The sequence below is a fragment of the Stegostoma tigrinum genome, chromosome 11 (genome assembly GCF_030684315.1).
Source record: "Stegostoma tigrinum isolate sSteTig4 chromosome 11, sSteTig4.hap1, whole genome shotgun sequence".
NCBI classification, from domain to species: domain Eukaryota; kingdom Metazoa; phylum Chordata; class Chondrichthyes; order Orectolobiformes; family Stegostomatidae; genus Stegostoma; species Stegostoma tigrinum.
Window position 1 is genome coordinate 46,225,507 of NC_081364.1, and position 25,460 is coordinate 46,250,966.

Consider the following 25,460-nt stretch of genomic DNA (forward strand, 5'->3'; position numbering starts at 1 on the left):
TTTCTTTTGCATATTTTTAATTATGTCCCTTTAGCATTTGAGACTCTCAAAAATGATCCCAATAATATACCTGAGTGTTATTCTCAGAATAAATGTCAATCCTTAAATATGATAATTAAATTTTCCATGTCTTTCCAGTGGCTTAAGAATGAGCATTCCCATTAGAGATACATTGTTTATAACATTTGACCTGTCAAATTGTACTCAGGTTGATTAAACAAACCAAACACGACCATCTATCTGGATTTACTGCAAACTGGACTTTCAAAATCAAATTCATTGGGTGAAAGCGTAATACCATTTGACATGCTCTCAGACAACATCCAGCGCTGCAAAATTCAACATCTAAGATACAATTCTGTCTAGACTCCAATCTTCATTTACACATCCAGATGGTGCTATGCTGTACAGACAATAATAATCATCATGTCAAGTCTATCTGATAATTGAAGTCATCTGTGCACAAACTTCAATCTAATTAGCAAATTTGTCAATATGATCTATGAGGCAAAAGACTCACATGGATACAGATCAAAGCAAATGCCAAAAAAAGGAAGGCTCACTCCTTCAGTTTTAATTATAATCATTTGATTGCACTGGAACAAATTTGAAGACTCTGACACATGCATGGATTAAATAAATGCACTACTTGCCACATTAAGTGGCTTGTACAGCACAATGCTTGATATTTGCTTTATGCAAGTTAACTGAAGCAAAAGAGCAACAGCTTGCACAGATAATTCAGAAGGTATACCTGGATTTACTAACTAGGTTACATTTAGAAATCTATGATGTTTGCTTAAGCATTTTGCAACAAAAGATGATCCTTAATCCCCACAGAAATGGCAAACAATTCTCCCAACACAAAAGACTCCACTTGTTCCTTTCCCAAAATAATACCATTTTTTGTCTCTCTATGATTGTTCTTCATTTTTCATATTCTCTCCATATATCCCAGACACTCAATTCTCATGAATATTTTACATAATTTCCAATGTCAACCGCTGGTTGCTCTTACTCTCATAAAATGCAGACACGAAATGAGACTTTTTGCAAATAAACAGGGCTCAGTACTTGGCAATTTATATTGCAAGGTAAACGGAATGTGAAAACATGCTCCGACTCTTCTCCTTTCAATGCCACTAAATTATTTTTTTCAATTCCATTGACATTACGCATGGTAGCTGTTATGAATAAATACTCTACCAAGTTAATTTTTATGCAGCTCAGTAAAATTTAATGAAAATGAAAATACAATTCAGAATATAGATCATCAAATAAGGCAAGGCTTGTACCAGTCACAAAGAACAAAGCTGGATTTCCCTACAAACTGCACTATCACAATGGCACCCAACTGCTTCGAATGATCCCAGTCCCGTCTATAGGAATCTTGCTGCTTCAGGAAGGAGTAGGAGAAAAGACAAAAATACAGTGGTGTAGTATTATTATAGTAGCAGACCAGCAACCATGTTAATCATTGCAATATCACTTTAGGGCCTTCAAATCGGCAGACTTTTCAATTGAGGTTGCTTGCTCAGAAATACGGAGTGGGTTATCCCTAATTTTGGTATCCAGTATGCCCAGTGAAAGCAAAAGACCACAGCACCGAGTACCAACTCTAGCAAAGTCCATCAAGAGGTATTCAGTCACACAAATTATTTGTTAACTTCTCCCAATTAGTTGATGTACAAGGAAATAATCAGAACTTGAGTGAGAAAATGATTTTCTTTTGTTTTGTTCACAGATAATGGGCACCACTGGCAAAGCCAGAAGTTAATGCTCATTACTAATTGTTGTGAGGCAAGGTACGTTCTCTTCCTGAACTGTTGCTTTCATACGGCAGAGGTACTCCTACATGCCGTTAACTAGTGCGTGTTTCAGTAGCAATCAAGGAATTACAGTGTAATCTCCGTGGAGAATGGTCTGTGGCTTTGGAACAGAACTTGCAAGTAGTATTCTAATGTCCCATCCACCTGCTGTCGTTGTTATTCTGGATGGGGGTGGGGGAGAAAGAGGTGTGGTGTGTAGGTGGGGGCAGGGGTTTGGGATGGAAGTGGTGACAGTGCTGTCAAAGAAACTTAGGAGACTTACTGCAGAGCATCTTGGGGGTAGATGGTAAAAACCACTAGCACAGATGGTGGAGAGAGTGAACATTAAACATGGTGGATTGGCTGTCAATACAATGACTGCTTTGTCCTGGGCGGTTTTCAGCTTCTGGAATATTGTTAGAGCCATATTCATCCAGGCAAGTGGAAAATATTATATCAAGCTCCTGACTTGTAGACACTGTATAGAATCTGGCAATTTTGGACTTGTGGAATTCCCAGCCTCTGACCTGCTCTTGCAGTCACAGTATTTATATGGGGGTAGACAAGTCAGATTCCTGGTCGATAGCACACTCATTTTCTCCATCTGATCACATCCCCATTAACAAAGGTCCTCAAGCATTTCAACATTTTTTCCACATAATGGCAAGCAGATGTATAGTGGGTTGTTTTATTATAATAAAGGCATTATACAAAGATAAGTTGTCGGCGAAAGTTTTTTTTAATGCCTTCACACTTAGTCTTCAAAGGCAAAAGTGATTCTCAATGTAGAGAAGGAAAAGCACCCCAAAGTGCCTCAAGACTGCAGCTGGAAAGTATCAGCCGCACAAAATCTTGCCTGCCATATGCAGGTCATGAAGCAAACATAAGCAGAACTCAAATTGTGGGGAGTTAAGTGGATATGAAACATAATAGGAAGATTTGTGACTGTGCTCCTTTTTTCATAAATCATTAACAGGTAAAATGCAGAACGATTTTGGTTAAGGTGGGGAAATGACTGTAGGACACAGGTTTTCTCAATATGAACATTGATACAAGTAGAGGAGGACTAATAAATGGCTTTATGCGGAAGTATGACTAGTTTTTGCGCTAAGACCAGCTTTTTGTTAAGTCTGTTGCTTATGAAGCTATTGCAGGCAGCTTTCTGGGGTCATCAGAATCAGTGTGACAGAAGGGCATTGCATCAGTGCTGAGCAGAGGTAGGGTCCACCGCAGGTAAAATGTCTCATGCCCCATCAACTGCCCAGACATCTTCATTTCAACAGTAAAAACTGGAGCCATGGTGTAGTGCAAAATGAAGTATGCATTCATTTACAGTGAAAGTGACAGACACGACACATTCACTCAAAATTAAAATACTTATCCTTGTCCACTAAGCCAATCACTTTCTTAAACGGGACACAGAGTGAATGCGCAATCTGAAGCTACAAGGAACTATCAGAAGCAGTATATTCAAAAAAGAGATGAAAATGCAGTCTGAATTACTCGACAAAAAATGATTTTTCTGAACTACAGTTTCAGCAATTTCACAATGCTAATAAAATGGTTTTGATAGCCATTTTCCTGGTTTCCTTCAACAAGGACCAACTCTCTTGTGCAGGGTAATTTTTCTAGAAACAAAAAGCTGCAGGGCACTGGTGATAGGGATGCCAAATCCCTTGGAGCAGTTATTTCTGCCTATTTGATTTCATTTGCAATCTGCAGGCTTAAGAGCCACCCAAAGCCGATAAAAATTACCTTCAGGGATTCAATAAATGACCTCCTTCTTCCATTTTTATCTTATGGCTGTCTGAGACAGCTCAAAAGGAAATTAATTAGCATGCAAATGGAGTCCACAGTATTTTGTCTTCTCTAGCTTTCTCTCATGCTACAGTTGGGAAAAGCGCTGCCTGGTTTCTTTTTAAATTTGATAAGATATTCAGTGAACCGGAGTCGAATTTGGATTGGACACAAAATCCCATTTGTGTTGTCAAACATACCTGCCAAAGCACAGCTAAATCCCAAAAAAAAATCACAATTCCAGAGTGGCAAATCAGCCTAACTATTGATCAGTGTCAACAAAAGAGGTGCTTTCTGCTTTCACTGCGTAAACCAGCCTTTTCTGTCAAGGTCACACAACCACTGACCAAAGTGACATGGTTAGACCTCAGCATACTCAAATACAACAACATGCTGGAGAAGCCATCATTTAACATTCAACATTCAGGAAAGCTGACGTTTCGGGCCTAAACCCTTTTCTTATCGTCACTGAACTATTCTGGACTTCTTTTCAATGCCGACTGCTTAGCTAATTCACTGCCCACAGACATGATTTCTCTGACAGAAACCCAGCCTAGATTTCTAGGCCAGAAACATCAGTCTTCCTGCTCGGCCTGCTGTGTTCATCCAGCTCTACAGCTTGTTTGCTCAAAAGAGTGGTTACTTCCTCTTCAAGTCCTTATTCTCTTAGGTCTATCAACTTATTCCCAAGGATGAAGGGCTTGTCATATCAGAAATCAATGACAACTGAGTCTATACTCAATGGACTTGAGAAGGATGAGTGGTGGATTGGATTAAAACCAATAGGGTACTAAGAGACCTGGATAGACTGAATGTGGAGAAGATGTTCCACTCGTAGGAGAGATTGGGATCCAAGGGCACAGCTTCAGAGTGAAGGGATGAACTTTTCGAACCGAGATAAGGAAGAATTTCTTTAGCCACAGGCTGGTGAATCTGTGGAATTCATTGCGACAGGGGGCTGTGGAGGCCAAGTCATTGAATGTATTTCAGGAAGAGATGGATAGGTTCTTGCTGAGTAAGGGGATCGAGGGTTATGGGGAGCAGGCAGGAGAAAGGGGTTGAGAAACAGATCAGTCATGGCCAAATGATGGAGCAGACTCCATGAGTTGAATGGCTTAATTCTGCTTCTGTGTGTTATAGTCTCATGGTATTATGGAACAAAAACATCAACAAAAGAAAAGGAATTGCAGAACATGAAAACATAATATTGATGACAAATTTACTGAGGCCATCAATAGGAAGCAGGGTATCAATCCAACTCTCCTGGAGCTCCATATTTTGCTGGTATGGGTGTGGAAGGTAGCGAAGGAAGCCGTAATTGTCTACTGCTTCTAGCAAGTTTATTTCAAACAGATGACAATTTCACAAGACAATAAATAGCATGAGGAGTAAGGTGAAGTCAACCAACTGAAGAACAAGGCATTTATGTTCCTCTTTATACGGAGGTCAGCATGATGATTTTCATAGATATTTACATGAAGATGGTCAACACCAGATAATAAGCATTGTAGACGCACTGTCCAGTTCAACAGGGAAGGTGTGATGATCTGACGATTCTAATTAATGCCTACCCACTTACTCGTCTGTTTCCCAGGACAACGCCACAAACATTTGCAGTGTTCCCAAATTTTGCAGCATGAAAACACAAAAACACAGTTGATGACACTGACGAAACTGTGGACTATACTGTGTATCTCTGAAAATAGCGTGATACGCAGAAAAAGATTATGGATTTCATCTAGTGCTAAATCTCATTTTAAAGACCAATTCCTCCAACCTCTCTCAAGACCACCAATGGTACACAATGAGATGTGCCCATGGAAATGTGCTGAGCTTGAACTGAAATGCTTTGCTAAATTTCACATGCAAAAAAGCACAACAAACAGCTTCTGATTTCACTGCACAAATGGAATAGAGGTATTTTTATTCCTTGCACATACCCACATAAACTTGACCAGGCAGGTATTCAATGTATTACGGCACAGCTCAATATTTCAAACAAACTACATTTATGAACATATCACACTACATAGAGACACCTGCATGTGACACATGGGCCTCCATACTATTGTGCAGCTCTGCTTAATCCAACTTTCAAAACCATTCTCTTGGGATTTAATTCTTCATGAGTTTACCACATCTGCAACACAGCCAGTTCATTATATAGTGAAGCTTACCTCCTGCCTTATGGTATCAAGGAACACCTTATAGGTACCCAGTGAGGGGTAAGCTTGGGCTCGTTGTTTGACAACTTCCGATGGAACCCTTATCAGACATGCAGCCTGTAAATAATCAAAGCATGACATCAAATACATATAGATCTAGGTCAGTATAAATCAGAAAAGGTGTGAAATTTTGGAAAACGCAAGTACATGTTGAACTAAACATGCAATTTTGAGAAAACAAATTCCTCAGATTGCTGTAATAAAAAGAAAACAAATTTAAGATTCATTATTTGACCTAGGTTGACTCAATAAGAATGCTCCATTAACATGGACACAAGCAGCTCACCTTGGTCTTTTCAAAATAGAGTAATTCAAAGATACTTAACATTTGAATTAAAAGCTGGTGCACATCAAAAGCAGTGAGTGCGGTACATAAGATTCCATAAAACTGACAGACTTCCATATTAATAAAAAGTTTGAGACAAGAGCACAAAAGCACCCGAACTGTGCTTCTTGCCAGCCCCTCATCAAATGTGAGGTAATTCTACTGTGCAAAAGAAAAACTACCAAGGATTGATGTAATTTTGAGGAGTAAAGGTTGGCCAGAACACACAAATATCTCCGCTGGTCAACTTCAAAACGTATTGCTATGGGGTCTTATATGTCTTCTGAGTGAGGATACAGTTTTTAAATCACTCATCCAAAAAAGAACACCACTTGTTCCAATGCAAAGCTCCCTCAGTGATTTCAATCTCGAGACTTTTCTGCTCAGGTTTCCAGATTTGAACTAAAAACTTTCTGATTCAGAGGCAAGGGTGCTACCAACTGAGCCACACATGATACTGTTTCACTTAAACCGGGAAATTATGAAAATAGCAATACTTCTATTCTTTCACTCAGCAGTTGAAATTACAAGACAGTTGGCTAGCTTTTCTCAGCATTTAATGACATCAGGAGCTTGAATTCCTTCCCATTCAGTTTTAGGTAGCAATGCAAGTTAGTTTCTTGAGAAAGTAGTAGTGTACATGGACAACTAGCATAAATAATCTGAGCAGAATTACCTAGTTGAAGTCTATTGCGCTTGCATGTGCTCAAGGGGCTATGAACATTAACTTTGTAAACTTGTACCTAAGCTCACTGGATTTACATAAGTTACAGAGTTCTGATGGTGAGCAAGTGCGCATTCCATATCGAATGAACAGATTTTTTTTTACCAATTTTCACACAATTATGGTGATGTATGGCTTTGCAAGTGCCAAAACTATGAGAAAGAAAACAGACTAATTGTTGCAAAAATAATGGAAAGAATATTTTTGCAAGATAAACATTTATTTCAGCAGTCCCAGTAATGTACTTCAGGCAGTTCTGTACCTGGATAATAAAGCATATCAATTGACCTTAACTAAGCTCATGAAAACTGAAAATTCAAAAACCTAAAGAAAGCTCAGACTGACTTGTAATTATTGACAACATTTTATTGGTAATATTGTTCAATTAATGCACTCTGTGGCTTGTCATTCTGCACCACCTCAGCCAAAAAATCTTTAGGTAAAGCTGAGGTATTGGCAACTGTTCTTTATGTAAGTTGAAGAATCCACAACAGAGATTGTTGCATTGAAGGGAATTACGGAGACAGGGAAAGGCAAGCCTATGAAGGGACTTGAAATCAAGGTTGAGAGTCAGTCACGATGTCCAAGAGCCAAATTAGGTCAACAGTACAGGGGTCACCAAGAAATGGGACATCCTGCAAGCATGGACTTAAGCAAAGTTTTGTGTCACCTCAAGTTTATCAAGGTCTCAGATGGGACATTAAGCATAAAAGACCGCATGGCAGTAATTCAGGGAATAACAATTCCAGATAAGTCAACTGTTTCAGTCAACTGTGAATAATATTTTATCTTCAATACTTTCCAGGATGATGTGTCCAAATGTCCAGCCATGTTCTCTTACATAACAACCGTAATCCTGCTTCAAAATTGTCGGTATTTAATCTTCACATGCAGACTAGCCCAAATCCCACATGCTTACAGTGTTAACCATATCCCATCAAATACATTTCTTCAAATATCAACTGAACATATGCTTCCTTTTGATCCAATTTCTGTTGTAATCACTAACTATTGTACAATATTCTAGTCTCAAATATCTGTATTTAGATTTTCTCCTGTAGTCAGTTCTAAATCTCAACATTCAAATTCCTTTGTTCAAAAGTCCTTATCCAATTCTGACAGTCAATTTCTATGTTCCACGCCATCCCTTCAAAGTGTTATCTCCATCAAATTATCCTGTTGTCTCAGCTGTGTTTCCATATAACTAAGTTATTAAACAGTTGTTCTAGTTTGATATCATTGTGTATAAACAATTAAGTGATGTAAGTGAATAGGACTTTATCTCTAATGATTTTTTTCTCAGATTTCAACCATCAAATCCAATTTACATTCAATCAATAGTCAATGGTTACCTATCCAACCAGACGTAGTGGTAACCCATGGACATGTTCCAAAACTCAAGTGAGAAGAACAGCTGTTTAAATTCTAGCCAAGTCTTTTTTAAAATTTCTTCCAATCAAGATTAATTTTTGTGCATTGCATCTTTAATGAAGAGCACACTTAAAATAACAAAGGGATACGTTAGCATTCATGTCAACAAATTACATTACATTCCCATCAATCTTCTCATCTGACAAGAGACCAGAAAAAGTTCCTGACCCGTTCACACAACACTTGGATAGTATCCTGAGCAATCATTGCAACTATTTAAACAGGTTTTGGGACTTCAAATGGAAAAACTTATGCTAATAAGTCAAAAAGAAAAGTTTGTCTCAATTACATTTTTAATGAAGCATTTGAATGTGAAAGACAAAATAGAAGGCAGATAATGTTAATTTTATTTGCTAGAGAGATGTAACAATTTCTCTACAAGTCTGCTGAATCCCGATTGGTCCACTCATACAAGGAAACTCAAGCCAATTGTGAACACATTTAGCAATATGCTTCACTTGTCATTTCCTTTGTGTATCCAAAGAGATAATTTCAAGAACACCCAGAATTCTTAAGGTTAAGAATAACATATGACCTCAATATGCCAAAGAAATAAGAATTGTCAACTTTTGAAGCACACAAATATTTATAGCACTTCACACTTCATGTCACTGCAAGTCCTTATGCTGGCTTTTTTATCTCTTATTAATATGGTGACAAGGTGAACTATTAAAAAGTCAGAGATGAAAAGCAATCTCTCCAGCTGTGGAGTACAAAGGAGCCAGCAGGGAGATCAGGCTTCAACGGTGCAACAATTTCACTAACCAATGAGGCACAAAGCGGTCAGCAGGTCTTTGTGATTTCCTCAGCATTCTGCATTCATTTAGAATTAACTTTGAATTTTTTTTAAAGAATTGAGACAGGTCTACAGAGTTTATGTTTGAGAACAACATGACACTATATTCAAAATCCACAAGAGAACTTAGACATTAAAATGCTTGAAATATTCTCCATTTACGATAGACTAAAGAAAGTATACTAAACTGGAGATTATTATTCAAGAAGGACTGAGATATTTCATTTTACATCCAATTTATTCATCTCTGTTCCTGCTTTGCTAAATATCAATTTCTTAAATGGAAGAGGTACACAGGTATAAACAAATCTGCTTTGGCTGTAAAATACTTTCTCCAAAAGTAAGTCTTCTCAATCTTAAAACAATAATTTGCAGCAGCTGATCACTAAAATGTTATTTGCATTCAGTTTGTGTTGAACAGCTATTGAAAAGAACTGCAAATATTTACTGAATCAAGATGGCAACTATATCAAATGTACAGCACATTAGAAGTACAACGTTGATTGGCAATCTTCTGAGATGTGTGAGGAAATCCTGATAAATAAAACATGCCATAGGCACACATGAATTTTCAACATCTTCCTTAGAGTGCAATAAATATTGTACAAGAGAACAAATTTATAGACAATTTAATCTCTTCAGGCTGCATACCAAATGTTGTGTGCACTTTTTTTTTCCAAAATGAATGTGAGGAAACTGTTCTTCTCTGTTAGATCATGGTGAACAACACCAGGAGTCATTAGTGAATCTGAAATTCAGAGGGCTGTCAAGGCTGTGTCATGAAGTATACTTAAGGCTTAGGCAGACTGATGTTAAATTAGTAAGGGAATCAAATGTTATAGGGAAAAGGTATCAAAGCAGTGATGTAGATTATCAGATCATCTATGATCTCACTGAATGACAAAGCAGCCTTGATTGGCCTATGCCTGCTCCTACATCTGATGATCTTATAGTTATCCACGATTCCTTCATATTGGTTCATACACAAAAATCTATCCGTGTCAGGCTTGAAAATTTCAATTGATCCAACCTCCAGAGCCATTTGGAAAAGACATGGAAAAATGCCTCTTGAATTCAATCCTAAACGGCCTTGCTTTCATACTATTCTGCTCACTTGCAATTTAGAAATGTTAACATTTTAACTAATTATTCCATGTACAAATAGTCATAATGTTGTTGATGATCCACTATAGCTAGACATGCTTCAGCAGTTTCATGAGTCCAGTCACTAATCTACCTCAGCTAAGATCACCCTTGAATTTTGCACATATATTAACAGTGTCTTTCCATTCTCCAAAACCTTCTCCCTTAGCCCCGAACTGATCCCAATAATTTCATCCACTTCTACTAATAATTCCACTGAAGTACAATGCCCTTGCCTTGACTCCATCCTGGTCTTCTCTTAGAAATTCCTACGTACCTCCTACCTCAGTCGCTGTGAGCCGACACATTACAACAATATTATCTCAAGGCCTACAAATGGTTAGAAATCACCTTCAAAACTTAATCTTTGAGCCTGGCGTGCTCATCCTCTCAAGAAAAAAGCCTGCAATTAATTCATAACATTCCAACCAAGCCCACTGTCTCTGCAGGAAAAAAAAAGTTAAATAATTCAACCAAAAAACACATAACGTCACAGTCTTTGCAGACCTGCCCCCAAAACATTTTATGTACAGCCTTAACCTCGACTTGAATGTCTTAGGTTCTACTGTTGCAAACACTTAATTCATGATTCATATGATTATTATATAATTTTTAGTTTTATGTATTAAATGTTTAGCAACAACAAAAAAAAAGAGATAAACATAGCAAAGCACCTTGAAGTCTAATACACTTAAAAGTTTTGGGTCATGTTCTTGAAGAGGTTGACAGCTCAGAAAAAGGAAATTCGAATGCTGAGATTTAGTCATTGATAAAACACATTGAGCAAATAGTAGTTCAGAAGGCTGCCCATGTTTGTTTTATACAATCAAAATAGAAAAGATGCAGCTCTAAACCCATTCGCTGACTTAAACAGACTCCAGACAGTTCAGCCATGGATGCCCCTGGAAGCCACAGATAGATCAGCTCGGCTAAGAAAGGGGTGACAGAAACCCATAGCAGTCATTATTTGATTGGGCCTAGAAAGGCTCAGTGGTGGCTTAACCTAACCATGTGACCAAAACTGAAATTGTCCGGCTAATTAGATGCTTGAGAGAAGTCTTAAGGAACTTGGTCTCAGAAAAGGATACTGAATTACCATTACATGAACAGTGTTTGAGACTGTCCAGGCTGGAGAAGTTTCAAAAACATACCAAAAATCTTCAAAAGTAAGGAATTGAAATCCCTCGTAAAAAAGGTCAGAGTTGCAATGAGATTTGGTGATCCATGGTTTCACTGACATTTGGGTGGGATCCGTCATGATTACATTTAAACTTCAGTTTGTCAGTTAACTGCTATTTACCTCGCGTTAATCCTGAATGTTAGAGCTCAAGTTGGATGTATAATGTGTACAGTGGACATTCATTACCATATCTGCTCACTACACCCATTTAGGCATTCCAGCTTATTTTAATTTCACTCATTTTTATATAATAAAGATGTTTTCTTGATGTTTCAATTCAACCCTGGGATCTTGACATTTATTCCAGTACCCTTGGTTTTTCAATGTTCAATTCCTGAAAAGATTATGCTCTTTCAACATGAATCATAAAAAGGAGATCCAGCCTGTCCAGTATTTTCGTAATTATGATCACAAGGACTGGTGGTCTCATCTGGGGTCATAAACACTTCTATTCCCTCTCCCACTTCATTTGAAATCGAGCATGAGGCAACATCACTCAAACCTGCTTGGCAATGTCAAGTCTGAAAATAAAATGACAACTCTGCTTGTGGGCTGTTTGCCGGCAATAAAATAAAACAAATTTCCAGAACTTTTGACACTCCACACCCTCCCACACCTCACTCTGTAATGCTGACTTTAAAAATCTTATTGGTAAACTTTAGTTAGAATAAAGCTGCAGTCCTACCTGCACAGAATAATGAATGGAAATTTATAAAACAACCAAACTCTAAGTCTCTTATGGTGTTACATGTCAAGAGAGAACATGGCCAGTCTTTCTTAGCTATTATCACCCGGTTTCTGTTTATTTCTCTGGCCCCCATGTTTTTCCGTTCCTTTTGACTTTAGACTATCTTTGTTTCTCCTCATGTTTCTTTCTCCCTGCATCCTGTCTATGAGGGAGTTGGTGGTATTATTGCAACAAAGAAATGAACTGTCAGATGCTTCTCACGTGGACTGGAGTGTTCACCACCCAAACAAACCGGGAATGAGTTTTAATAAAAGCCACATTTTTGATAGACGTTGCAGAGACAACCTGTGGGCAACCTTTATTCAATTCTTTGAACATACTTGTTTTCATTATTCATTAATCGAATGTGGGAGCTGCTTGCTCAGCCATGCTTTACTGCCTATTCCCTAATTGCACTTACGGCAGTGAAGTATCCACCATGTTCTGTAGATCTGGAATCACATTTAGACCAGACCAGGTAAGGAGGGCAGATTTCCTTCCCTCAATGATATTGATATCTATGAATGTGTGCCTGTGGGCAACCTTTATTCAATTCTTTGAACATACTTGTTTTCATTATTCATTAATCGAATGTGGGAGCTGCTTGCTCAGCCACGCTTGAGTTGGGATTTTACAACAATTCACAGTGGTTACATGAGATCCATTAGCTCACTTTTTATTCAAGGCTTTTAAAATTTGACTCCGCTTGGATTTCAATCAATCACCAGAACAAAAACCTAGAGTTCTGGATTCCTAGCTCAGTGACATTATGATTACAACACTGCCTTCCGATTTGGTCAATTTCCACCAACAAATCACCCCCCAATTTGCATTCATTCCTAATATATTCCCTAAATTTTAGCCTTTCACCTTCCCCACTTGCCTCTATGAACATTAATTAATGGCCTAATTCTGCTTTTGGAATGACTCATTAACCCCATGTTCCCATCCCTCATAATCAAACTTTATTTTCCAAAAATGTATATCACCTAGAAAATTTATAAAGGTACTTTACGTAACAGTGCAAGTTTGACATGACGACATGCAATACAGAATTTCTCTCAATTACATGAGATTCACTAAGGGTTACAATGTACAATACTCAGCCCAAAATTTTCATCTCATTATTACCCATTCAGTCCTACTCTGGCGGAGGTACTTCACTCCCAATCTCTTTTGGAGATGATGGTATATTGTTACTTGTCTGGTAAACCAATATACTCCAAAAACCAAATGCTCAGTAGACCTGATAGCAGATGTGATTTAAATTTAATTAATAAATCTGGAAGATAAAGCTCGTCTCAGTAATGGCTAATGAAACCATCTGGTTTATTAAAGTTCTACCAAGCTTACCATGTCTGACTGACATGTGAATCCGGACCCTTTGCAATATGGCTGACTCTCAACTACCCGTCACAGTGACCTAATAAGCAACAGGTTAAGAGCAGTAAGGGACGGGCAACAAATGGCTATCAACCCCAACATTCCTCGAAATAACAGAGAAAAAGAAAAGTTGTTTCCATTTTTCTCCAAAAAGTCTCACTTCTTTTTAAAAACTGACCAGTGTTTGTGAATGGTGCTTTGAACATTAGATAGTAAAGTTAGCATTCTTATAAAGAATGCATTTTGAATAATGTGAGAGAGAAAGAACAGTACAAGGTCCGATTTACAAAAAAAAAACCCAACTTACGAACATTAACACAGATGAACATGATCCCATACGGAGGTGTATTTTTAAAAATTCGATATACAAACATTCACTAAAAATAGCTATTTTGTAGTTTGCTGAATGGTGTTCCAACTTGTGTACAAATCGAATTGTGAAAGGACTCAAGAAGGGAACGCATTCACAACTCAAGGACTGCCTATATTATGTATTGGTATGTTTCGGTATTGCAAGGAAACAAAATAAGCAGTCTCACAGGCACACATTCATAGATATGTTCCAATCAGCCTGTTCAAAGATGTCATTACTACCATCTGCAGCAGGTGAGGCTTGAACTCAAATCTCCTGACTCAAAGGTTATCACCATGCCACCTTTACTAGACTCCACTGTAAGGACTAACTTTGTGTCAACATCAAATCGCTCATTTTGTTCAGAAGCATTAATTTAATTTCAGTGCAAGATCAGTTATATGTCTTTGAGAAATATAATTAACTGATCAATGCTGTAAAAAATCTACAATTATTTTCATTTGTTTCTCTGTAACGTAGTGACAAGATCAATTTAGCAATATTTTGATTGACAGCGTCACATAACAATAGAATCAGTTACAATTTACTGAAGCACATGAAGCAACAACACCCTATATAGAACAAAACATAACATGAGCAGAATCAAACCATTTTCTTATTTCTGATAATACCCAGACAAAATATCCATATAGATTGACACAAATGACTCACAATATTAAAGGATTTTGTGGGCACAATACTTCATATGAACAAAATTTCTACAGTTGGAGTGTTCAGTGGTGTATGTTACAGAAATAAAACAATACGTCATGCATGAAACAAACATTGTCATCCTGCAAAATATCTAGATTATTCTGCTATTATTCTTCATGAAGATGAAACTTCCACGCACTGTAGGAGTGAACATTACTCAATTTAAAATTCTGCAAGGATCTATAAGAAACACGTACTGCCGGCTGCACATTGTGGCACCACTATACCTCGCCAGGATGGAAAATCTGATAGTGCACCCATCAACAACACACTCCATACTTTGATTCTGTAAATGACTCAAATTGATTCTTCAACACATAATTTAGCACGTTTTGACAGAAAATTAATAATTGTTTCTCTAATTATTCTCCACTCACTGCATTTTCCAAAGAAAAATACACCACTATTTAATGGAAGAAGTTGCTTCAGGTCTGGTCATAAGTTTGTTTAATGCAGGCCTTGCTTTTAAATTGCCTCAGTAAATGCTTGCTGTGCTGTGTGCAAACAAAAATACATAGCTTTATTCCAAAACTCGATCTGCATCCAACTCATTGATGTACACATTCATGGCAGTAGGCACACTGTCCCCAAATAACATTTTCCCATGTCCTATATTCAACTGTTGTGTACACAAGTTAGCAAATCAAACAGCAGCTTGTTTTGACTTCAAACATAAAATTCTAACAGAAATATTACCATTCTTATGAAAAACCAGAAGGAACAGCCCAAAGGGACTGTGGTGCATGAAGCATGAAATAAGTCAAAGAATGAAGACAAAGAATCAGAAAGAGGAAGGCCACAGTGGGAGGTTGGACTTAAATAGAAACCCATGTCAGCAGAGAACTTAAAATAAATTATTCAAAGTCATTGTGTCAATGAATGAGGGCAAGATATACAGTCTGTCTTAAAGAAGTGACCTTATTGAGTTTTGTATATTATTGAGGGCTATAGATAAGGTGAATGGCAGCTGTCTTTTCCCAGTGTGGGGGATTTCAAGAATTAGGGGCTATATTCTAAAGGTGAGAAGATTAGACAAGAGAAGCATTTTTTCCCCCCCACACAGACAGTGGTTTGTGTGTGGAATGAACTTCCAGGGGAAGTAGTGGATATGAGCACAGTTACAGCATTTAAAAGATATTTAGGTAAGTACATGAATAAGAAATGTTTGAAAGGATATGGGTGAAGTACAGGCAAGTGGGTCTAATTTAGTTTGAGATTATGGTCGGCATAGACTGGTTGAACCCAAGGGTCTGTTTCCATGCTGTATGACCCTATGACTATGATTGCAGTGATATGTTGGTGGTTAGGAGACAAAACAAAAACTGAAAATAAAAAGGTACTTTTAAGGAAACTAAATCATTTTGTGGTATTACATTTATGCGTGCCTGTTTTCAGCAAAAATGCTACTCTCCAGTATATCAGAAGTAAAAAGCTTCAATGACAATCAGACACAAAGTTTAGAGTACAGTATGTGTTTCGATTCATAATTAACATCAAGAGCAGCAAACTTGATGAGTATAATCTAAGACAATAATGATTGAGTATCCCAAAACCTTTGCAAGATTTATTTCATACTTAAGAGAAAGACACCCAATCTCATCCTTGACCACTTTCTTTTTTGACTCAGACAAGAACCATGTGGGGTGTCTAATTCCCATCTGAAACATTATTTGAAGTTAAATCTTTTTGGCTCACTTAAATTAGTCCATCCAAATTACATTAACTTGATTTTTACATTAACTCTTATAGAATCTCACACACTGTGGATACCTGAGTCAGTCTTAGCCTCTTATTGCCAAATGAAAGAAAGATAATTAAATTATAAACTAACATTTTCTCATTAATATTAAAATAACAACCACAAATATTTAATATGAGACGTTGGAAAGTACTTAAACAGGCATAATTAACTTATGGAATAAGCTCAAGGTTACAAAAGCATTTCAAGTGTATCAAAGTGATTTATCAAATGGATTTTCACATATCAAGAGTCAAAAGGAAATTGAGCATCCAATGTTGATTGGGGTTCAGATGGCTAATTTAAGATTACATTCCATGTAAAAGTGATAACTTTGACTAAAAAAAATTCAAAATTTTAAAAGTATAACCTACTTCACTCACTATTGATAAAATTTTAACAATGATTCTTGAATTGATGATAACTTGGCCTATCAAGGGAAAATTATGTAGTTCGCTGCCTTGTCTCCCGGTAGCAGTTGTTATCAATCCTTCATTGTTATGAACTTTGAGTATAGGAGTTGGGACCTTATGCTGAGGTTGTACAAGATGTTGGTGAGGCCTTTTTTGAGTTCCTGTGTCTAGTTCTGATTGCCCTGCTGGAGGAAGATTATTATTAAATTGGAGAGGGTTCTGAAAAGGTTTACCAGGAATGGAAGGTTTGAGGTATAAAAATAGGTGGGATAGGCTGTGACCTTTCCCACTGGAACATAGGAGGTTGAGGGGTGACCTTATAGGGGTCTACAAAATCATGAGGGGTATAGAAAAGGTGAGTAGCAAAGGTCTTTTCCTGAGGATGGGCAAGTTCAAAACTAGGGGGCATATTTTGAAAGGTGAGAGAGGAGAAAGTTTTCCAAAAAGGACAGGAAGGACAACTTTATGAAAAAACACAGACTGGTTCATGTCTGCAATGAACTCCCAGAGAAAGTGGTGGATGCAGGTAGTTGCAACACTCAAAAGACATTTGGTTTGGTAAATAAATCCGAGGGATATGGGCCAAACACAGGCAGGTGGGACTAGCTAAGTTTGGGGACGAGGTCAGCATAGACTGTTCGACCAAAGGGTCTATTCTCATACTGTATGACTGTATGGTATCCAGCCCCCCCTCAGACAACCTACTTCTCCAGAGTAGATTCAGAATTCATATCATAGTTATGATCTGGAATGGAAGTAGTTTGACCCTTTCTCTCCTTTTGAAGGGAACTTCTTTTGCACATAAATGATATAAGTCAACTAAACATTTGAACATCCCTTTGGACCCTTTGTGTTTCCCTGACCTTTAAGTTTTCTCTTTTAGAGCCTTTTTGATAAACTGAAGTTATCTGAAACATCGCTAAACTTCTTTCTTTTTCCATGGTTGCTACGACACCCATCTTTAGTACCATTAACTTCCACGGTATGAACTCCTTTACTGAGTTTTATGTAATCTTCGTGGGTACATACAGATGTGTATCCTTTAGGTAATAACCAGCCAAGAATAAGCAAGCAGTAAGAACGATGAGTATGCAAAAATGTGGATGTTTGTTTCTCCTCAGGAGCAAATTACTGCAGATGCTGGAATCTGCACTGAGAAAAGAACATGTTGGAAATCACAACGGGTCAGGCAGCGTCCGTGGAAAGAGAGCAAGCTAACGTTTTGAGTCTAGATGACTTTTCATGAGAGCTGATATGAAGTGTGGTGGGGTATTGGAGTGCTGGGGAGAAGGATGTAGATGGTGCAGGTTAAGTGATCGGAATGGGACAAATGGCAGAACAATGGTGTGTCTAACTGCCAGATTGCGAAGAAACAGACTCCCACTGGAGTGGGGACAGAGGAGAGAGGACATAGTGACAGAGAGTACAAATAAAACTAAAAGAAAGGGAAAGAATGGGAGTGGGTTCACAACCTGGAAGTGTTGATCTCAACATTAAGTCCAGAAGGCCATAAAGTGGCTAGTCTGAAGATGAGATGTTGCTCCTCCGGTTTACAGTGTGATTTGTACACTCATTTGTCGGTCCTTGGCATGCTGCAGTGCTCCAGCGTAAACTGGAGAAACAACAGCTCATCTTCAGACTAGGCACTTAACAGCCTATGAACTTAATGTTACGCTCAACACCTTCAGACAATGAACTCACTCCCATTCCTTCCCTTTCTTTTAGCTTGACTCATTACATGTCACCATGTCCTCTCTCCCTTGCCCCCACTCTAGCGGGAATGTCTATTCTACCCAGTTTGGCAGACTCATGTTGTGTTTTTCTCACCATGTGATCACTTAATATGCAGTCTTAGCAGCCTCTCTCCCTCATCAAACCAACTCCCCCACCGTTGCTTAAATGCTGTCTCCTCCACACTTCACATCAGCTCTGATGAAAAGTCATCTGGACTCAAAAAGGCTAGCTCGCTCGCTCTCTCTCCATGGATGCTGCCTTACCCATTGTGATTTCCAGTTTGTTTCTCTTCATATTGACCTGAAGATAGTCATGATCAAACAACACTGGGCCACAACTAAAGCAAAAGGTAAAGAAGAGGAGAAACTCCACAGACTGAAAAATAGAGCTACAAAGGAAGCATAAGTGCAGCCAGAAGGCAAATACAGGAAAAAAAAACTGAGGTACCTAATTATGTTTTCTTTACATATATCAAAGAGAGAGTGAGAGCGAGAGCGAGAGGTGGTGGTTGGGGAGGTAGGGGGTGCTAGAAATAATCTCAGGAAATACAGGTGATCCAGACTGAAAATGGTAGTCTTGGCTATATTGGCTATGCATGATGAGATACCCAAGAAGAGACCAAGATACAAAGGAAATTGAAAAATAAATCTAAGGGATGAGCCAACTAGTTTCAAGGCTTTAAAAACAGGGATGGAGAAACTAATAAGATTAAAAACAGTAAAATAAGCAAGACCCAAAGCTTTCTACCCCAACTTATGCTCTTCCAAAATACATTCTGTTCAGGAACTAGTCTCTAAGAGTGAAATATTGCCCAAGTCATGATATTATTTAAGGAAGACAGTGTAGATAACTAACAGTCTTTAATGTTCCAGTGTATCAACAACTGTGGGGCAACTTCCTAGAGCTGGTGATCAGGCACAGAATGAGTCTGATTTCGCTAAGATACAAGCTGATCCAAGTGCTAACATGGATGTCAAGGCAACAAAACTGGCTGAACTTTTTCTTTGAAAGTACCACCTGATATGGCAGATAGGAGTATATCTATGGATGTTATTCTTTGGGCCTCGCAATAAGATTCAACAAAGTTCCACAAAGGACAGCATATGAAATTAGAGGAAATATAATGGTTCGGGTAGGGAATTAGTTTGGAGGGTGGAGGGATAATAGATATGTACCTTTCTAGGCAAGATGCCATTAGTGATGCCTTGCCAGGATGAACTGGGATCTCAGCTTTTTACTACATTTATGTAAATGACTTTACCCGAATTACTTTAATGAAAAGAAGCATGCGCAATTCATCTAAGTTTGCTGACATTATATTTGGCGTTATAATTGAGAAGGGCCATTGATAGATTTTGCACATAGAATACAAATCTTGAACAGGCAGAGTTCAATGTGCAAAATGCAAAGCTTCTAAGTTAGGTCGAAGGAAGATAGGTTAGTGCATTTTCTAAATGGTGAGAAGATACAACTATCAATGATAGAAAGATAAAAGTGTCCCGTTATTAAAATATTAACACCTACTGATCAAGTACAAAACAACATTCAGGAGATGAATAGAAGGTTGGCCTTTTGCTATAGCTGGACCAGATTCTTGACCAGCATGCTGCTCAAGGCCAAAACTTCTTTGTTTTGAAACTGCTGAGTGCTCAAGCTCCAAAATCTTTGGTGCAATGTCAGTTCGCTCTTTGTGAAACACTTTCATCAGTTCCATGCTAGACAACTATTATCAATAGCTTTAGGCATTAATAACTGGTAACACACAATTACAAACAGTCAAGCTAATTGACAAAACTAACAGCTCTGTATCAGAATGCATATAGCATTCATAACAAAGTAAGCAAATTTACAGCATAAATTTAAGTGAATTAATACATTAGACAATCCTTTAGCTGCAACAGAGACATGACTTCAGGATCACAAGGATTGGGTCCCAAATATTGAGAGGTTTATAACATTCAAGAATAACAGGAAACAATTGAAAGATAAAGGGATATCATTGTTAATCATTTTAAAAATGTTTCAAGTCAATGGAAGCTCAAGCTATAGCATCAAATCTTTACTTTGGTGCTTTACAACCTCTCAGATTCAACACAAGAGTTCAGTAATTTAACTTGTGACCGCTCCTCCCATTTATTCTCCACCAGACAGCAGATGCTGGTAATAGTTCTGCAGTCACCTTTTACACCTCCTCTGAACCCATCATTTCTTTCTTTACCTGTCCCATTACTGCTTTACCATGCCTTGTACCATCATCATTTTTGTCATTTCATCACTCCTACCTTTCAGAGCTTCACTGTTTGCTTTTGCCTCTCCAAACACTTCCAATGAAGTTTCAAGGCACACTAATATGGTCATAAAAAAGACCCCAAACTTGTGTGACAATGTGTGGCACTTCAACATACCACCCATGTGTTCCAATGCCAACATTTCCGTCTCCAGCCTAGTGCAATTCTCCAGTGAGGCTCAACAAAAGCTGGAGGAACTGACACTTCATCTTCCACCTTAGGTACCTTGTAGCCGTCAGGACTCAACATTGTGTTTAGCAATTTCAGAATATAAATACCCTCTCCTTTTTTGTGGTCTTCCCCACACCCTCAGTCCTGCCTGCATGAGATGCTCCCAGAAAAGCCAATCCATTTTTAAATATTTACACTTTGTGTTAGCACCCCATCTATTATCATTTTATCATCAGAAATCTCTATCTACCTCTCCTTCATTCCACCACGCACCCCGCCACCCCATCACTTTCTCTGGGCACCATCGCCACGTACTCTATTTGTTCTCTCTACCCCACATCTTCCCCCCCCCCCCCCCCCCACCCCACACCCCGATCCCCACCAACATTTTTTTCCCCAACCCCAAAACAGCCCTGCCCCATCATCAGCACAAATACTCCTTTCTTGACCGTCTTCAGTTCATAAGAAAGGGTCACTGGACTCAAAAAGTTAACTCTGCTTTTCTTTCCACCACTGCTGCCAGACCTGCTGAATTTCTCCTGCACTTTCCGTTTCTGCACTTTCGATGCCTTCTCCACTTTAGTCCATCACAAAGCAGGTACGCGTACGGAGTTGCTGAGAACATTTGAGCTCTTCAGGAATGTTGTGACGGCATTGCTGAAGTGTTCCAGCTGTGACCAAGTTCCAATTACAGCAATAGTTTCTGGAGTCTGACAGCAGATATACAAACAATGTGTTCTACCCAGCGAACCTGGGTCTAAGTGAGTAGTGCCTCAATGTTGGGCACATTGACTTGACATGTTTGACTGCCTTTCTTGTTTTCAGATCTGGAGAATCTTGCATAGTACTAGTAGTGGTACTTCTCCAGTGTTCAGAGGTCAACTAGTCAATGGAATCTTAACTGCACTGAAACATAACCTTCAGGCATGTGCCAGCTCAAAGGATGTTAATGGCAAGACATAAAAAGATACTGGATCTACCTGTGAAGAGGAAACAAACATCAAGTATTAAAGATATGCCATCCAGGGATCGCAGAACATACATTGCTTCCAAATACTGTGAACTGGCTGCTTATTCAAAGCACTGTGGGAGTCCAAAGAATCTCTAAATTACGACGTATATCAGATACACCGATTCCATTCAATTGTTGTAAAGTTGTGCGGAATCAGCAAATATTGAATGAAAGTCACCTGACATAATATAATTTGTAATACATAGCAAAAGTAGCAGGTTGGCAACTCTATTAAGCTCCTTGCTAAAACCAAAGGGGCAGCACAGGGGCTCAGTGGTTAAAGCTGCTGCCTCACAGCGCCAGGAACCTGGGTTCAATTCCACCCTTTGGTGACTGTCTGTGTGGAGTTTGCACATTCTCCCCATGTCTGCGTGGGTCTCATCTGGGTGCTCTGGTTTCCTCCTACAGTCCAAAGGCTGGGTGGATTGGCCTTGTTAAATTGCCCATATTGCTCAGCGATGTGTGGGATGTTTCACTGGGCCCAAGGGCCTATTCCGACACTGCGAGGATTCTATGATCTTCTCTGAACCTTGATTATATATAGCACCAGCATGTTGCCATACATGAGTTGACAGGCAAAGAGGAAAATAGAGTCAAAATCATAATCAAATCAGCCATGATCTTACTACTAATGGCAAAGCAGGCTCAAGGGGTCCAATGGGCAATTCCTACTTGTTATGTTCAATTCTTCAGACTTTCTGAAGAAGATCACAAACCTACATTCTGTTTTCCTGTGCCAGAGGTAACTTCTGATGCAGAATCTCTGCCTGGTGTATCCTTTTACTGATGTGCCTCCCTAAGGTTGGAAGTCAATTCTACAAACAGAGAAACCTATTTTGAGAACAGACATCATGGCAACAGATGCCTTAATCCAAAATTAGCATTTTTTTTAAGAAAGGAAAAAGTGATAATTGATGCTCTACTGTTAGTCAGAGCAATTGAGGCTCCAAAAAACTGCTAAACGGATGGTGTTATCCTGACTTTGTCTATGGAAAGCCCAGGCTAGTACTCAATTGACAAAAATGACAACAGAATCTGCAGGCATTGCTACCCCATTTAGAATGCTGGTTAAAGAGAAACACTAGGAACAATGAAAATAGCAACTTTCACAGTCCCAATATTTTCAGTCTCCTTAAATCAATGACAAATCTGTGTTGACATGTCAGCCTCCAAGCAACACCCTGTGGAAGAACCACCTAGTTTCCAGTGTTAAACATGCCTGGGTTTAAATACCACACACTTGGACACTCTATTGCTGAAAAGATTTCTCGTAACTCAATTATCACCTTCTACCTTGCCAGTGGTTATGGACTTGACATAGAAGGAAACTAAGTTCAGAATTCAAATATAATTTATAGAATTAATTGATCAAAAGCATAACAATACAATACTACAAACTTGATGTCCAAGGTTAATTCAATTCAGCTTAGAAAATCAGTTTTGATTCCAAATAACTTAAATACTAACATGTGCTTCAGTTGTTTAACAAAATAAAACTCAAATCTTCATAGACTTTTTTTTGTATGTTTCTGGATCAATATACAGTTAAAAACAGCGATAACTTGATGCAGAGCAATCCTGTCTCCAATTCAGAGAAAAGGCATATCTGAAGTCAAAACAAAATTGCTGTGGCAAGACTGACCCCTTCAGGCTGGAAATGGATAACGTTAGACCTCAAAATCTCCTTGGCATATTTATATATTTTAAAATAAGCTCTATTGAATATAATTTCATTGAAATAATTATTTAAGCAGGCTGCAATATTTTCCCTAAGTGAAGCTCCATTTAAATACTCAAAATATGAAGTGAACCATGTTTCAGAGCATCAGTAATCTTGAGACATTTCATGTCTGCCCACATCATAACATTCAGATTTATCTAATGAATCTCATTTCGACTATTTTGAGGACTAAAAACCATATTCCAGCATGGTTTGTGATAATAAGCCAAATGGATGATTTCCTGTTTTCAGAGGTACACAGTATGGCTCTATACCTTTTTTTGCTAGAATAACACTGATTTATTTGTTCCCCGTGCTGTTTTGATGCAGCTCATGTGTGGGTTGTTGACAGATCCTAATTTTCAGGTTTCAGCCCCTAATTGGATGATAAATTTGCTAGCTGTATTGGAGGGTTCCAGCCTCCATTCATCTTTATTTACAGACAATTTCAACTCCAGGTTTAATTAGAGATTTTTCATGTTATAACCACAAAATTCAGCTGCATTTCGCAGCAGGTCTTTATGGCAGCAATCTCATTGCCTGGGCAACCATCAGGTTAAGCTAAATCAGACTGGTGTTTCAGGGTAACCATGCACAACATCAACGACAATTCAAAGGACATATTTGACATTTTACAGAAACATTGAAGAAAGCAATCACCATTTTAAAGCGGATGAAAATGGGAGGCCTTCTGAGTAATGCCATTTTGCAAAGGTAGATGAAAAAGAGAAATGGTGCCACATGCAAGGTTACGGAGAAAGAATTTCAATGAAAAGAAGGTTTTTTTTCACCAGCATTGGGAGTTTTCAAAGTTATTGGTTCCTTTGTAATGCACAAATAATTGATTTGTTTGGTTCACAGGATGTGAGGATCATTGACAAGGACAGTATTTGTTGTCCCTCCCTAATCGCCCTTGAGTAGCTTCAGTGAGCCACCTCCTTGAAATGCTGCAATTTATCAGGTGCGGATACCAGTGTTGGGAGGGAGGAGTTCAAGATTTTAATACCACGATCGTGGAAAAACTGCAGATGGTGATATTCCCATGTGTCTGCGGCCCTTGTCTTGTTCAGTGGCAGAGGCCTCGGGTTTACAAGGCACTGAAGAAAGAGTTTTGGTGAGTTGCTTTAGTGAACTTGCTATATAGTACACACTGACATGTCAGTGGTATAAACATTGAAGGTGGTAGATAGGGTGCTGTTCAAGCAGGCTGCTTTTCCATGAAATTGTTGAGCTTCCTAAATGTTGGTGAAGTTACTCTCATCAAACTTGCTCCTTAGAAATGATAGGCAGGATTGGGCAGGGGGGGGGGTGGTGGAAGAGGACAAGTTATTCACTGCACAATTCACAGTTCCCACCTGCCTTGTAGCCACAACATTTATATGGCCAGTACAGTTCTGGTCAATGGCGTTCCCCAGGATGTTGATACTGGGGTTACAGCAATGGTAATGCCATTAAACGACTTGGGAAGGTGATTAAATCATCTTTATTGAAGATAGTCATTACCAAACACAGTGTAAACTGCAGTGTAAATATGCTTGCAAGTTATCACCTCAAAACTGTGTTATCCAGATCCTTCCACTTAAGGACACAGACACTTCAGTAACTGAGAAATCACAGATATGGTGGACATCATGCAGTCATCAAGCATTCCCACTTCTGACCACATGATGGGGGGGAAAAGGTCATTGATAAAGTAGCTGCAAATGGTTGTATCTCAGACATGAACATGGAGAACATCTGCAGTAATGCCCTGAGCAGAAGTGCCTTCATTTAAATAAC

At 38.5% G+C, this 25,460-nt stretch overlaps 1 protein-coding gene across 5 annotated transcripts in view; it reads right to left on the minus strand.

Moving 5' to 3' along the window:
- slc25a26 (solute carrier family 25 member 26) overlaps positions 1-25,460 on the minus strand; it is a 212,392-nt gene that overhangs the window by 157,620 nt on the left and 29,312 nt on the right. For all 5 annotated transcript variants that reach the window (XM_048547940.2, XM_059649929.1, XM_048547937.2 and 2 more), the window contains exon 4: positions 5,783-5,887. In XM_048547940.2, coding sequence (XP_048403897.1) covers positions 5,783-5,887 — 105 coding nt within the window. The remainder of the gene's footprint in view (positions 1-5,782; positions 5,888-25,460) is intronic.